This window comes from Hordeum vulgare, chromosome 6H (genome assembly GCF_904849725.1).
Source record: "Hordeum vulgare subsp. vulgare chromosome 6H, MorexV3_pseudomolecules_assembly, whole genome shotgun sequence".
Taxonomy (NCBI): Eukaryota; Viridiplantae; Streptophyta; class Magnoliopsida; order Poales; family Poaceae; genus Hordeum; species Hordeum vulgare.
Genome location: NC_058523.1, coordinates 1,684,976 through 1,699,552, shown reverse-complemented (window position 1 = coordinate 1,699,552; position 14,577 = coordinate 1,684,976). Strand labels below are relative to the sequence as shown.

The 14,577-nt window shown below is 45.7% G+C and overlaps 1 protein-coding gene and 1 pseudogene across 1 annotated transcript; both read right to left on the bottom strand.

The window, feature by feature from the left end:
- Positions 1-214: 214 nt before the first annotated feature.
- Positions 215-843, bottom strand: LOC123405968. The gene has a single exon (XM_045099476.1). The coding sequence runs from the start codon at positions 673-675 to the stop codon at positions 268-270; it is 408 nt and encodes a 135-aa protein (XP_044955411.1). The 5' UTR covers positions 676-843; the 3' UTR covers positions 215-267.
- Positions 844-2,641: 1,798 nt separating this feature from the next.
- Positions 2,642-3,754, bottom strand: LOC123402483 (annotated as a pseudogene).
- Positions 3,755-14,577: the final 10,823 nt, after the last annotated feature.

The window sequence follows — 14,577 nt, the reverse complement described above, 5'->3', positions numbered from 1 at the left end:
AAAAGAGCTCCTAACAGAATGTCGTGATCGACAAACGGCGTTAGTAATTTTGCCGTTAGAATGGACTACCAGATGGCAAAGTTGTACTCGATCATTGCCGCCAGCCTCAAGGCTACAGCCGGCAAAGCAATTTATTTTATTTTTAAAAAAGCCGAACCAACAATCTACACATAGCTGAAAATATCAAAACATAAATTTGTTTGAACTGCCAATGTTTTCTAACGGAAAGGCATTGGAAACTTCATTAGTCAACCGGTGCATACAAATTTACACAAAGGAGGCTCGCATAAAAAAACAGTCCTCACGTATTACATAAAGCAACCTAGAACTACATACAGATAAAAAAAGCAATCCGGTCCCTGGACTTCTTCTCCACTTCATCGTCATGGGTCCAGGCGCTGCACATTGCCGAGCTCGGAGGGACGCCATGGCCCTGGTTGGGGCGACGATGGCTGGGGTAAAGAAGGGGATGGGGTCAGAGTCGGCGGCGCCGATGAGTAGGGCCCACCACGTGAGGCTGTTCGAGGCGACGGGAAAGGACGTGCAGCTACTCCGGTGACGGGGGAGGCCCAAGGCCGGCCGCGTGCGGCTACTCGAGTGACGTGGAGGGTCGGGGCTGGCGGCGTCTTGGCCGGTCGCGGGCGGATGCTCGAGCGAAGGGAGGGCCGGCGCCATGGACGGCTGCCTGCAGCTGCTCAAGCGACAGGGATGGCTGGGGGCCGGCGGCACTATGGACGGCTGCCTGCGGCTCCTCAAGCGACGGGGATGGCCGGGGCTGGCGGCGCCATGGCCGGCCGCCTTCGACTGCTTGGGCTCCTGCGCTGCCTGCGTAGCCTTCCTCACCCATGTGAAGAAGCTGGGTCACGGACCCTGTCAAGTTGCGCCCGACGGGAAACCTCGCGACGGACGCCCTCCAGAAGCGTGTGGCGACGATCTTCAAGCCATCACCTCGTGAGGCAAGGGCCCTCGTGAGAGTCCTCCTTGCTGGGCCCGCCGATCGGCCGAACCCGGCTTATCCTGCCGTGTCGCGCCCGGGGCCGCAGGCCGATGGGCCTGGGTACCCCCGGGTTCCACGAGCCCGACATAGATCTTAAAAAATTTCATCCATTTTCAAAAAGATGTTCATCAAAATTCAGAAAAGTTCATCGATATTTAAAAAGTTAATCAATCTTAAAAACTATTAGCTGAAATTAAAATAAATGTTCATCGATACACAAATAAGTTGATACAATTTAAGAAAATGACGAACGGCGCCTAGATGGTTGGGCCATTTACGTTAAGTGTCGCCTGTGACGACAAATATAAAATGCCCCTGTTTTGTCTCTTGTCAGAATGTGACTTCCTATCTCGATTAATGGCTCATGGAGTAATTAATGAGAAGATGTATTGGGCTGCTCATAGTGGGGAGTAACATATAGTACTATGATGCATATGTTATTATTGTGTATGATACTAACTTCATAGTGCATAGTATCATAAACTAGTATCACTAGTCGTCAACCCGTGCGTTCGCACGGCCTAGCATACAAAAGTTTATGGTAATTCAATTTGTCTGTCCTAATCAATTTAATTTCATCTACTAACCTAATTGAAACACTTCATTTTTACACTTTTTTGTTGGACATTTAAACAAAATAATTTAGTTGTCACCAGAATATAATAACTCGTATGTTAACACTTTGTTGTTGTACTCTCCCATCTTAGTACGTAGTAGCATATTCAGTACAAAAACCATGTACAATAATCATTGTCTTACAATTTCTTTGTAAAATTGTGCTTGTATTAATCAAAAGATATAGTTTGATGCTAATATTACACATTCCTTGAACAAATTAGCATTAAAAAATTGAAGCCCAGCATATTCTATGACCATCTTTAATATAAGAGTAACGCATCCAAAACTTAGCCAATGGTGCCTTTCCCCATATTTTTCTATATCTCAGTGTTTTGCACAAACATCGTTGGAATAAAATTTAATCACTAAATCAGTTTTGTTCCTTCACTTTCCAACACTGTGCAGGTTTTCGTCCACATCACTTAGCTCTGGTTCGTATATACAAAAGTATTATATATATACGCAACAAAATCATAGCGCCTATTTTGGAATTTGGTTGTTGTAGGGTTATCCAAATAAACTTTTAGCATCGTAATTTAACGTAATAATATATAAATGTATATAGTAGATTTCTTCTGCATTTGAAAATTAATGTTAATGTACCAAACTATAAGGTAAAATTGTCATGAGTTAGCTTAGTGTAACTTTCTCATGCTAGGTATCGTGGTTGTGTATGGAAACAGTAAAAGTTGCGACCAACTATAATTTATATATTTGAATTGTGCTATATATAGCACACACAGTTGAAAACCTAATATCTCGAATCATGTAAATTACATGTCTTGCATATGTATCATTAATAAGCAAACATTCCTCTCACGTACTCCCTCGACTCCTAAATATAAGACATTCTTTGAAGATATCAGTGTGAATTACATACCGATCTATATTTGCACATTTTAGAGTGTAGATTTATTTATTTTTCTTTGTATGTAGTATGTATTGAAATTTCAATCTCCCCTAATAATAAAGCGCGGAGCGCTTCTGTCGTCCGTCGCTGGCGGTTTTAAAAAAAACCCTTCTATTTCAAAGAAAATAACCCGCAGTGCTTTGTTTAGTTAAAAAACGTTTTGTTTTTATAGAAACACCCCTCCCCGTGGTCAAGGTAGCAGGGAGATCGAGGCGGCGGCTAGCCTGGAGCAGAGGAGAGGTGCCGCGCTGAGATGCGGCGGCGAGGCACGCAGGGACATGTGCGGGGATGTGGACGGCGCGGGGAGTTGAGGAGGCCAGCAGCTGCAGCCCGGCCGCGGCGGCCAGCAGCTTGACCTCCAGCTCGGGGCCATCGACGAACCCACAACACTGCAGGATGGAGGCGGCAGAGGAGACGAGGACGGCGAGGTGGAGGAGGAGGCGCGTGGGGTGGAGGATGCGAGGACGGCGAGCCCGGTGCGTGGCTGGTCGGTGCCGAGCCAGAAGGCGTGCGCGGAGCGCCATGCGGGGAGCGAGGCGACGGAGCCGGCGAAGGGGCTGGAGGAGAGCACGGTGGCGGCGAGCAGCGCGGCGACGAGGTGCGCCGGGCGGGGCGGCGAGGCGAGCGCGACTTGGCGAAGGAGCGCGACAAAGAGGAAGGCGAGCGGCAGGAGCGGCGCGAGCAGGGCGGCGGGGGAGCGGGGCGGCGGGAGGAGGAGCGCCAGGGGCAGGAGCGCGAGCGGGAGGAGCAGGGAGAGGTGGAAGCCGACGAAGTGTGGGCGGGAGGCGAGCGTGGCGTGGGAGAGGCGCAGACGGTACAACTGTTGGAGCCGTCGGAGGCCGGTGGGGCCCCGCCTTCGCGCTTGCCGGAGGGCGCGGCGGAGCCCGGCGGGCGGAGGACGGTGTGCAGCCCCGTGGAGGGGACGGCGTCCGGGTGGATGTAGGTGTGGACGGCGTAGAGAAGGAGGGACGGGACGTGGAGGAAGTGCGCGGCGGCCGCGAAGGCCAGCCACGCCGCGACCTGCGGCGCGTACGGTGGGACCGGGAAGGGGAGGAGGTCGTCGACGGCTGGAGCTGGAAGGGTGGGTGGGTGGATCGATCAGCGCGGTGGAGATCTGGGTGGGTGGGGAGTGTGACGGAGTTACCAGAGACGAGGGGAGGACTGAGTTGCACATGGGCCGGGCCTACGGTCCTAGATCTGGGCTCGCTTTGAACGCTACCTTGACCCATGTTTAAAGCATTCGAACTTTATTAGTAGATTCTCAAAAGAATAATGGAGTAGATCCTCATTAACCTTTTATACTCTACATAAAACTTGAAAACTTTTTTTTGAAAGGAAAAATTATGTGTCTGAGGACAAGGATTCTGAATTTTTTTATGAATGAATTCTCGCATCCTTGAATTTGAGATCACACTACATGCAAAATCAGACGTCGCTCTGTAAAACCAGGCTGCGCTACCAAAAACAGTTTCAGACATCACATTTTGTTCCAACTGAAAAGGTAGCTATCTCACACAAATTTACAAATCGGAGCAAATATGGCGGCACGACAAGCGCGGTTCAAGAGATCCAACCAAAGTGCAGAGGGGCGGCGGGATGGATAAACAGAATCATCATCATTATTATTGTGTATATGCATATGAAATGAGTAGCCAAATGTTTAATCTCATAGGTGTTTCAAAAACTAAATAAAAAATATGCAGCCTAAATTAGTGGGCGTGGTCTTAAATCATGGTTATTGGATTAAGAACGTGTTTTCTTTCTATCCCGTTGCAACGCACGGGCTCTTTTGCTAGTATGAATTACATACGGATGTATATACATACATGCATGTTAGAAACGGAGGGAGTATTTCATACCGGATTATTAATTAATTGGGATATCATAAAAATCTTCACCGTCTACCAAATCGATGGTAATCAAGTTCTGCTACCGATTGGATAGAACGTTGGAATCCTAATGTTGTGTGCCTTCAATCTTACAAACTATATGTAGGAGGGCACAAATGATTAGTACTCCTGACAGCAATATTAGATTATTCAAATTATGATAGAACAGTGGCAATAGACCTTACAGCCATGCGTTGAGAGGAGGGCCATCATTCACACGGGAGCTGATATGTATATTTTTGTTTTCCATTTCAGCGTGCATTTGTCTAAACATCCACGTACACATGTATAGTATGTTTTTAGGCAATCCATGTATAGCATGCATGTTCTAACAGAAACAGAAAATATTATCCTCAGTTTTTGTTATATCTACTCAATATATATTTGTATTTGGCGGGTATCCTCAATTTCAATTTTGAAGAAACAATAACCAAAACTTAGAAACCAATCAGATAAATTTCCATTCATTAACTTCATCCATAGAGCATTACATAACTAATAGCTAAGTCATATTGTACATAAGACCAAACCTGAGGGTAGTTTGGATTGAGGTAATTGTTTTCAGATCCATCCTTTTTCTGTCGCAGGTGGTGGCATCAAAGAGTATGTCGCCCCAGGCCGCTTCGCCAAATACTTTCCGGCGACACGCGACGATCGACGACGAACGGCGGCAAATAGAGCTTGCTGATTGTCTTGACTTCTGTCCCAAGCGGCTGAAGCAATATACAGCACGTGGCATCAAAGAGTATGTCGCCCAGGCCGCGTCACCAAATACTTTTCGGCACACGCGACGATCGACGACGAACCGTGACAAACAGAGCTTGCTGATTGCAATATGCAGGACAAAGCTGGTCTCCATCCAATCCTCTGATTAATCTAGCTCTGTATACGTGCACGTATTAGCTTTGTCCAACAGTGGATCGATCCGGAGCAGGATGGCTAGCTTGATGCTAGCTTTGCACTGCGTTGGTGTATCGATTAACAGTCGATTTTGGTTCATCGTCATCGCGGTGACACGAGCCGGCCCAACAGAGTACAGTTAGCGGCATCTTACCGAAAAGGGATAAGGTAGATCGGACAGAGAAGGAATAGACTACATCACGGATGGGAGCAGCTAACAATTGGGAGGAGCTAGCGTTGTAAGGAGAGAACAAAGTCATGGGAGGACGCGGCGTGTTAGGGCATGGAAACCTTTTGTTAGTACTCCCTTATTTTGAATCTCACTGCGGTGTGAACGTTTTGGGAATCCCAAGGTACGGTTACGGGGAACTCATCAAAACTCGCAGTTTTGGTCAAGTCTGGCTAGTTTTGTATGCTATTACGCACGATTTTGGGTCCTCCTCCGATTCGAACGTTTCGGGAACCCCGGGGTCCGGTTACGGAGGACTCGTCAAAACTCGTAGTTTTCGCCTATTCCGGCCAGTTTTCTATGCTATTAGTGACTAATTTCGGGTCCTGCTACAATCCGAACGTTTCGGGAACCCCGGTGTCCGGTTACGTGGAACTCGTCAAAACTCGTAGTTTTGGTCTATTCCGGCTAGTTTTGGATGTTATTACTCCCTGATATTCGGTCCCACTGCGGTGTGAACGTTTCGGGAACCCCAAGGTCCGGTTACGTAGAACTCGTCAAAACTCGAAGTTTTGGCCTATTCTGGCTAGTTTTGTAGGCTATTAGGCACCAATTTTGGGTCCTGCAATTCGAATGTTTCGGGAACCCCAGGTCCGGTTACGGAGAACTCGTCAAAACTCGCATTTTTGGCCTATTCTGGCTATGTTTGTATGCTATTGTTTGCTGATTTTTGATCCCGCTGTGATCCGAACGTTTCGCGAACCCCGGGAACCGGTTACGTGGAACTCGTCAAAACACGTAGTTTTGGCCTATTCCGGCCCATTTTGTATGCTATTAGTCACCGATTTTGGGTCCCGCTGTGATCCGAACGTTTTGGAAACCCAGGTTCCGGTTACGGGGAACTCGTAAAAAATCGCAGTTTTGGCCTATTGTTGCCAGTTTTGTATCCTATTGCTCAATGCGTTTGGGTCCCGCTGTGATCCAAAAGTTTCGGGAACCTCGGGGTCCAGTTACGGGGCACTAGTCAAAACTCGTACTTTGGGCCTATTCCGACCGGTTTTGTATTCTATTAGTCCTCGATTTTGGGTCCCGCTGCGATCCGAATGTTTCGGAAACCCCAAGGTCATGTTATGGAGGACTCGGCAAAACTCGCAGTTTTGGTCTATTGTGGCCATTTTTGTATGCTATTATTCACTGATTTTGGGTCCGAGTACGATCCGAACGTTTAGGAAACCCCGGGGTCCAGTTACGCGGACCTCGAAAAAATCTCGGAGTTTTGGACTATTCCGGCTAGTTTTGTATGTTATTAGTCCCTGATATTGGGTCCCGCTGCGGTGTCAACGTTTCGGGGACCCGAAGGTCCGGTTACGGGGAACTCGTCAAAACTCGTAGTTTTGGCCTATTCTGGCTAGTTTTGTAGGCTAATTAGGCACCGATCTCCTGTAATTCGAACGTTTCGGGAACCCCGGGGTCCGGTTATGTGGAACTCGTCAAAACACACAGTTTTGGCTTATTTCAGCCCGTTTTGTATGCTATTAGTCACAAATTTTGAGTCCCGTTGTGATCCGAACATTTCGGGAACCCCGGGATCCCGTTACGGGGAACTCGTAAAAAATCACAATTTTGGCCTATTGTGGCCAGTTTTGAATGCTATTGCTCACTGATTTTGGGTCCTGCTGCGATCCGAACGTTTCGGGAACCTCGATGTCCGGTTATGGGGAACTCACCAAAACTCGTAGTTTGGGCCTATACCGGCCGATTTTCTATGCTATTTGTCCTTGATGTTGGGTCCCATTGCGATCTGAACGTTTCGGGAACCCTAAGGTCCTGTTATGGAGAACTCGGCAAAACTCGCAGTTTGACCTATTGTGGCCATTTTTGTATGCTATTAGTCACTCATTTTGGGTCCCAGTACGATCCGAACGTTTAGGGAACCCCGGGGTCCGGTTACGTGGACCTCGTAAAAACTCGGAGTTTTGGTCTATTCCGGCTAGTTTTGTATGTTATTACTCCCTGATATTGGGTCCCGCTGCTATGTGAACGTTTCGGGAACCCAAAGGTCCGGTTACGGGGAACTCATCAAAACTCGCAGTTTTGGCCGATTCTGACTAGTTCTGTAGGCTATTACGCACCGATTTTGGGTCCTCCTGTAATTCGAACGTTTCGGGAACCCCGGGGTCCGGTTACGTGGAACTCGTCAAAACACGCAGTTTTGGCTATTCCGGCCCGTTTTGTATGCTATTAGTCACAATTTTTGAGTCCCGTTATGATCCGAACGTTCCGGGAACCCCGGGGTCCCGTTACGGCGAACTCGTAAAAAAGCGCAGTTTTGGCCTATTATGGGCAGTTTTGTACGCTATTGCTCACTGATTTTGGGTCCCGCTGCGATCCAGAAGTTTCGGGAACCTCGGGGTCCGGTTAGAGGGAACTCGTCAAAACTCGCAGTTTGGGCCTATTATGGCTGGTTTTCTATGCTATTAGTCCTTGATTTTGGGTCCCGTTGCGATCTGAACGTTTCGGGAACCACAAGGTCCGGTTACGTGGAACTCATCAAAACTCGCAGTTTTGGCCAATTCTGGCTAGTTTGTATGCTATTACGCACCGATTTTGGGTCCTCCTCTGATTCGAACGATTCGGGAACCCCATGGTCCGGTTACGGAGAACTCTTCAAAACTCACATTTTTGGTCTATTCTGGCCAGGTTTGTATAATATTAGGCACTGATTTTGGATCCTCCTGTGATCCCACCATTTCAGGAACCCCGGGGTCCGATTACGGAGAACCCGTCAAAACTCGCAGTTTTGGCCTATTGTGGCCAGTTTTGTATGCTATTAGTAACTGATTTTGGGTCCCACTACGATCCCAACGTTTCAAGAACCCCGGGGTGCGGTTACGTAGAACTCGTCAAAACTCGCAGTTTTGGTCTATTCCAGCTAGTTTTGTATGTTAGTACTCCCTGATTTTGGGTCCCACTGCGGTGTGAATATTTTGGGAATCCCAGGGTCCGGTTACGGGGAACTCGTCAAAACTAGCAGTTTTCTCCTATTCTGGCCAGTTTTCTCTGCTCCTAGTCACTGACTTCTGGTCCTGCGGTGATCCGAACGTTTCGGGAACCCCGGGGTCCGGTTACGTGCAACTCGGCAAAACTCGTAGTTTTAGTCTATTCCGGCTAGTTTTGTATGTTAATACTCCCTAATATTGGGTCCCGTTGAGGTCCGAACATTTCGGGAACCCTATGGGCCGGTTACGGGGAACTCGTAAAAAATCGCAGTTTTGGCGTATTGTGGACAATTTTGTATGCTATTGCTCATTGATTTTGGGTCCCGCTACGATCGGAACGTTTTGCGAACCCGGGAGTCCGGTTACATGGAACTCGTCAAAACACGCAATTTTGGCCTCTTCCGGTCCATTTTGTATGCTATTAGTCAGTGATTTTGGGTCCCGTTATGGGGAACTCGTCAAAACTCGCAGTTTTGGCCTATTGTGGCCAGTTTTGTATGCTATTTCTCACTGATTTTGGGCCCCGCTGCAATCCAAAAGTTTCAGGAACCTCGGGGTCCGGTTATGGGGAACTCGTCAAAACTCGTAGTTGGGGCCTATTCCGGCCGGTTTTGTATGCTATTAGTCCTTGATTTTGGGTACCGTTGCGATCCGAACGTTTCGTGAACCCCAAGGTCCGGTTATGGAGAACTTGGCAAAACTCGCACTTTTGGCCTATTTTGGCAATTTTTGTATGCTATTAGTCACTGATTTTGGGTCCCACTACGATCCGAATATTTCGAGAACCCCGGGGTTCGGTTACGTGGAACTCGTCAAAACTCGCAGTTTTGGTCTATTCCAGCTTGTTTTGTATGTTATTACTCCCTGATATTGGGTCACACTGCGGTGTGAACGTTTCGGGAACCCCAAAGTCCGGTTACGGGGAACTCGTCAAAACTCGCAGTTTTGGCCTATTCTGGCTAGTTTTGTAGGCTATTACGCACCGATTTTGGGTCCTCCTACAATTCGATTTTTTCGGGAATCCTGGGGCTCGATTAAGTAGAACTCGTCAAAACTCGCAGTTTTGGCCTATTCTGGCCAGGTTTGTATGCTATTGGTCACTGATTTTGGGTCCTCCTGCGATCCTACCGTTTCGGGAACCCCAGGGTCCGGTTACGGAGAACTCGTCCAATCTCACAGTTTTGGCCTATTCCGACCAGTTTTCTATGCTACTAGTCACTGATTTTGGGTCCCGATGTGATCCGAACGTTTCGGGAACCCCGTGGTCCGGTTACGGAGAATTCGGCAAAACTCGCAGTTTTGGCCTATTGTGGCCGGTTTTGTATGCTATTAGTCACTAATTTTGGGTCCAACTACGATCCGAACGTTTTGGGAACCCCGGGGTCCGATTACGTGGAACTCATGAGTACTCGCAGTTTTGGTCTATTCCGGCTAGTTTTGTATGTGAGTACTCCCTGATTTTGGGTCCCAGTGCGGTGTGAACGTTTTTGGAACCCCAAGGTCCGGTTACGGGGAACTCGTCAAAACTCGTAGTTTAGTCCTATTCTCGCTAGTTTTGTATGCTATTACACACCAATTTTGCGTCCTCCTCCGATTCGAACATTTGGGAACCCCGGGGTCCCGTTATGTAGAACTCGTCAAAACTCACAGTTTTGGCCTATTCTGGCCAGGTTTGTATGCTATTAGTCATTAATTTTGGGTCCTCCTTGATCCGAGCGTTTGAGGAACCCCGATGTCCGCTTATGGACAACTCGTCAAAACTCGCAGCTTGGCATATTCCGACCAGTTTTCTATGCTACTAGTCACTAATTTTGGGTCCCACTGTGATCCAAACGTTTCGGGAACCCCGGGGTCCGGTTACGGAGAACTTGGCAAAACTCGCAGTTTTGGCCTATTGTCACTACAGGAATCAGCTTCTTTGCCGTCTGCCATCACAGACGGCAACGACAATATCCCGGACGGCGAAGACAATATCACAAACGGCAAAGATTCTCACGGCCGGCCAAATTTCTGCGTCAGCCTACGACGGCATATGACCTTCTTTGCCGTCTGCTCCCCCAAAGTGGACGGCGAAGCTCTCTGCCGTCAGCTTTCCTTAGGAGTAGTCGGCAAAGTGCTCAAGACGGCAGCCGACAAGCATTGCCTCCGTTAGGGGTTAACGGAGGCTTTGCCGTCTGCCTCCCCCTCCATCTTTGCCGTCTGCCTCCCCGTCCATCTTTGACGTCTGCCTTCTCCTCCCCTCCCCTCCCCCTCCATCTTTGTCGTCTTCCTCCCCGTCCATCTTTGCCGTCTGCCTGCTCCTCCCCTCCCCCTCTCTCCACTCTTTGCCATCTGCCTCCTCCTCCCCCCTCCTCTGTTCCCTCTTCTTTGATGTCTGCCCACCCTGGAGGCTGACGGCGAAGAGACTACATAGACACCCCAGGATGCACAGCTGGGTGCCATGTGGCACCTTTGCCGTCTGCCAGCTGATGGCACAGGTCTTTGCCATCAGCTGGCAGACGGCAAAGAGCCCATATAGTTCTTGTTTTCTTTGTTTTATATTATTTCACATCACACACACACACACACACACATATATATATATATATGTATATATATATTTGACAGCATATTTATATAATTCACCACACATATATGATATATAGTTCACCACACATATACTTGCCAACACATATATATAATTCACCACACATATCTATAATTCACCACACATATATGATTCACCAATGTACATCCCCATATATCCAAAGAACAAACATACCAAGTATTGCACTGTTTATCCATATATACATATACATATAGTTCGACATTGTTCATCAACTCAAATGAAAACTATATGATATACATATAAAGTTCATCCATCGACATTGTTCAACTCCATGAATGCCAGCTTCCATGCATGTAGTCTATCCAATCTGCAAAAATGTGAATAAGAAAGTTAGAAGAAGAACAAAATATGATGTTTTTCAGCTAATTATGTCATTTTTAGCAGAAAACAAGCTAAGTATATATGTGTGGTGAACTATATATCATTTCTTGGAGCTAAATTAGCTAATTATGTCTTTTTTGAGCTAACGGGCTAATTATGTCATTTTAGAGGAAAACAAGCTAAGTATATAATATTAATGAGCTAACCAAGGTTCTTATGCCATTTTGAGCTTATTATGGCATTTTGGAGCTAAATGGGCTAATTATGTCATTGTTGGGTTAATTGAAGCAAGGATAATATGAAAGAGGAGAAGAAAGAGGAGGAGGAGGAGAAGAAGGAGAAATCAAGAAGAAGGAGGAGAAGGAGGAGGAGGAGAAGGACTAGAAGGTCCTTGGCCTTCTCCTCCTCGTCCTCCTCCTCCTTCTCCTTCTTCTCTTCTTCTTCTTATTCTTCTTTCTTTTCAATTTGCCTATTTCTTCTCCTCTTCTCCTCTTGTTGGAGCTAAATTACCTAATTATGTCTTTTTCAGCTAAATGGGCTAATTATCCCATTTTAGAGGAAAACAAGCTAAGTATATAATATTAATGAGCTAACCAAGGTTCTTATGCCATTCTGAGCTTATTATGGTATTTTGGAGCTAAATAGGCTAATTATGTCATTGTTGGGTTAATTAAAGCAAGGATAATATGAAAGAGGAGAAGAAAGAGGAGGAGGAGGAGGAGAAGAAGAAGAAATCAAGAAGAAGGAGGAGAAGGAGGAGAAGGAGGAGGAGGAGAAGGACTAGAAGGTCCTTGGCCTTCTCCTCCTCCTCCTCCTCCTCCTCCTTCTCCTTCTTCTCTTCTTCTTCTTCTCTTCTTCTTCTTCTTCTTCTTCTTTCTTTTCATTTTGCCTATTTCTTCTCCTCTTCTCCTCTTGTTGGAGCTAAATTACCTAATTATGTCTTTTTTGAGCTAAATGGGCTAATTATCCCATTTTAGAGGAAAACAAGCTAAGTATATAATATTAATGAGCTAACCAAGGTTCTTATGCCATTTTGAGCTTATTATGGTATTTTAGAGCTAAATGGGCTAATTATGTCATTGTTGGGTTAATTAAATCAAGGATAATATGAAAGAGGAGAAGAAAGAGGAGGAGGAGGAGGAGAAGACGAAATCAAGAAGAAGGAGGAGAAGGAGGAGACGGAGGAGGAGGAGAAGGACTAGAAGGTCCTCGGCCTTCTCCTCCTCCTCCTCCTCCTCCTCCTTCTCCTTCTTCTCTTCTTCTTCTTCTCTTCTTCTTCTTCTTCTTCTTTCTTTTCATTTTGCCTATTTCTTCTCCTCTTCTCCTCTTGTTGGAGCTAAATTACCTAATTATCTCTTTTTTGAGCTAAATGGGCTAATTATCCCATTTTAGAGGAAAACAAGCTAAGTATATAATATTAATGAGCTAACCAAGGTTCTTATGCCATTTTGAGCTTATTATGGTATTTTGGAGCTAAATGGGCTAATTATGTCATTGTTGGGTTAATTAAAGCAAGGATAATATGAAAGAGTATAAGAAAGAGGAGTATGAGGAGAAGAAGAAGAAATCAAGAAGAAGGAGGAGAAGGAGGAGAAGGAGGAGGAGGAGACGGTCTAGAAGGTCCTTGGTCTTCTCCTCCTCCTCCTCCTCCTCCTCCTCCTCCTCCTTCTTCTCTTCTTGTTCTTCTCTTCTTCTTCTTCTTCCTTCTTTTCATTTTGCCTATTTCTTCTCCTCTTCTCCTCTTGTTGGAGCTAAATTACCTAATTATGTCTTTTTTGAGCTAAATTTGCTAATTATCCCATTTTAGAGGAAAACAAGCTAAGTATATAATATTCATGAGCTAACCAAGGTTCTTATGCCATTTTGAGTTTATTATGGTATTTTGGAGCTAAATGGGCTAATTATGTCATTGTTGGGTTAATTAAAGCAACGATAATATGAAAGAGGAGAGGAAATAGAAGGAGGAGGAGGAGAAGAAGAAATCAAGAAGAAGGAGGAGGAGGAGGAGGAGAAGGAGGAGGAGGAGAAGGATAGAAGGTCCTTGGCCTTCTCCTCCTCCTTCTCCTTCTTCTCTTCTTCTTCTTCTTCTTCTTCTTTCTTTTCATTTTGCCTATTTCTTATCCTCTTCTCTTCTTGTTGGAGCTAAATTACCTAATTATGTCTTTTTTGAGCTAAATGGGCGAATTATCCCATTTTAGAGGAACACAAGCTAAGTATATAATATTAATGAGCTAACCAAGGTTCTTATGCTATTTTGAGCTTATTATGGTATTTTGGACCTAAATGGGCTAATTATGTCATTGTTGGGATAATTAAAGCAAGGATAATATGGAAGAGGAGAAGAAAGAGGAGGAGGAGGAGAAGAAGAAGAAATCAAGAAGAAGGAGGAGAAGGAGGAGAAGGACTAGAAGGTCCTTGGCCTTCTCCTCCTCCTCCTCCTCCTTGTCCTTCTTCTCTTCTTCTTCTTCTTCTTCTTCTTCTTTCTTTTCATTTTGCCTATTTCTTCTCCTCTTCTCCTCTTGATGGGGCTAAATAACCTAATTATGTCTTTTTCAGCTAAATGGGCTAATTATCCCATTTTAGAGGAAAACAAGCTAAGTATATAATATTAATGAGCTAACCAAGGTTCTTATGCCATTTTGAGCTTATTATGGTATTTTGGAGCTAAATTGGCTAATTATGTCATTGTTGGGTTAATTAAAAAAGGGATAATATGAAAGAGGAGAAGAAAGAGGAGGAGGAGGAGGAGAAGAAGAAGAAATTACGAAGAAGGAGGAGAAGGAGGAGAAGGAGGAGGAGGAGAAGGACTAGAAGGTCCTGGGCCTTCTCATCCTCCTCCTCCTCCTCTTCCTCCTCCTTCTCCTTCTTCTCTTCTTCTTCTTCTTCTTCTTCTTCTTCTTCTTTCTTTTGATTTTGCCTATTTCTTCTCCTCTTATCCTCTTGTTGGAGCTAAATTACCTAATTATGTCTTTTTTGAGCTAAATGGGCTAATTATCCCATTTTAGAGGAAAACAAGCTAAGTATATAATATTAATGAGCTAACCAAGGTTCTTATGCCATTTTGAGCTTATTATGGTATTTTAGAGCTAAATGGGCTAATTATGTCATTTTTGGGTTAATTAAATCTAGGATAATATGAAAGAGGAGAAGAAAGAGGAGGAGGAGG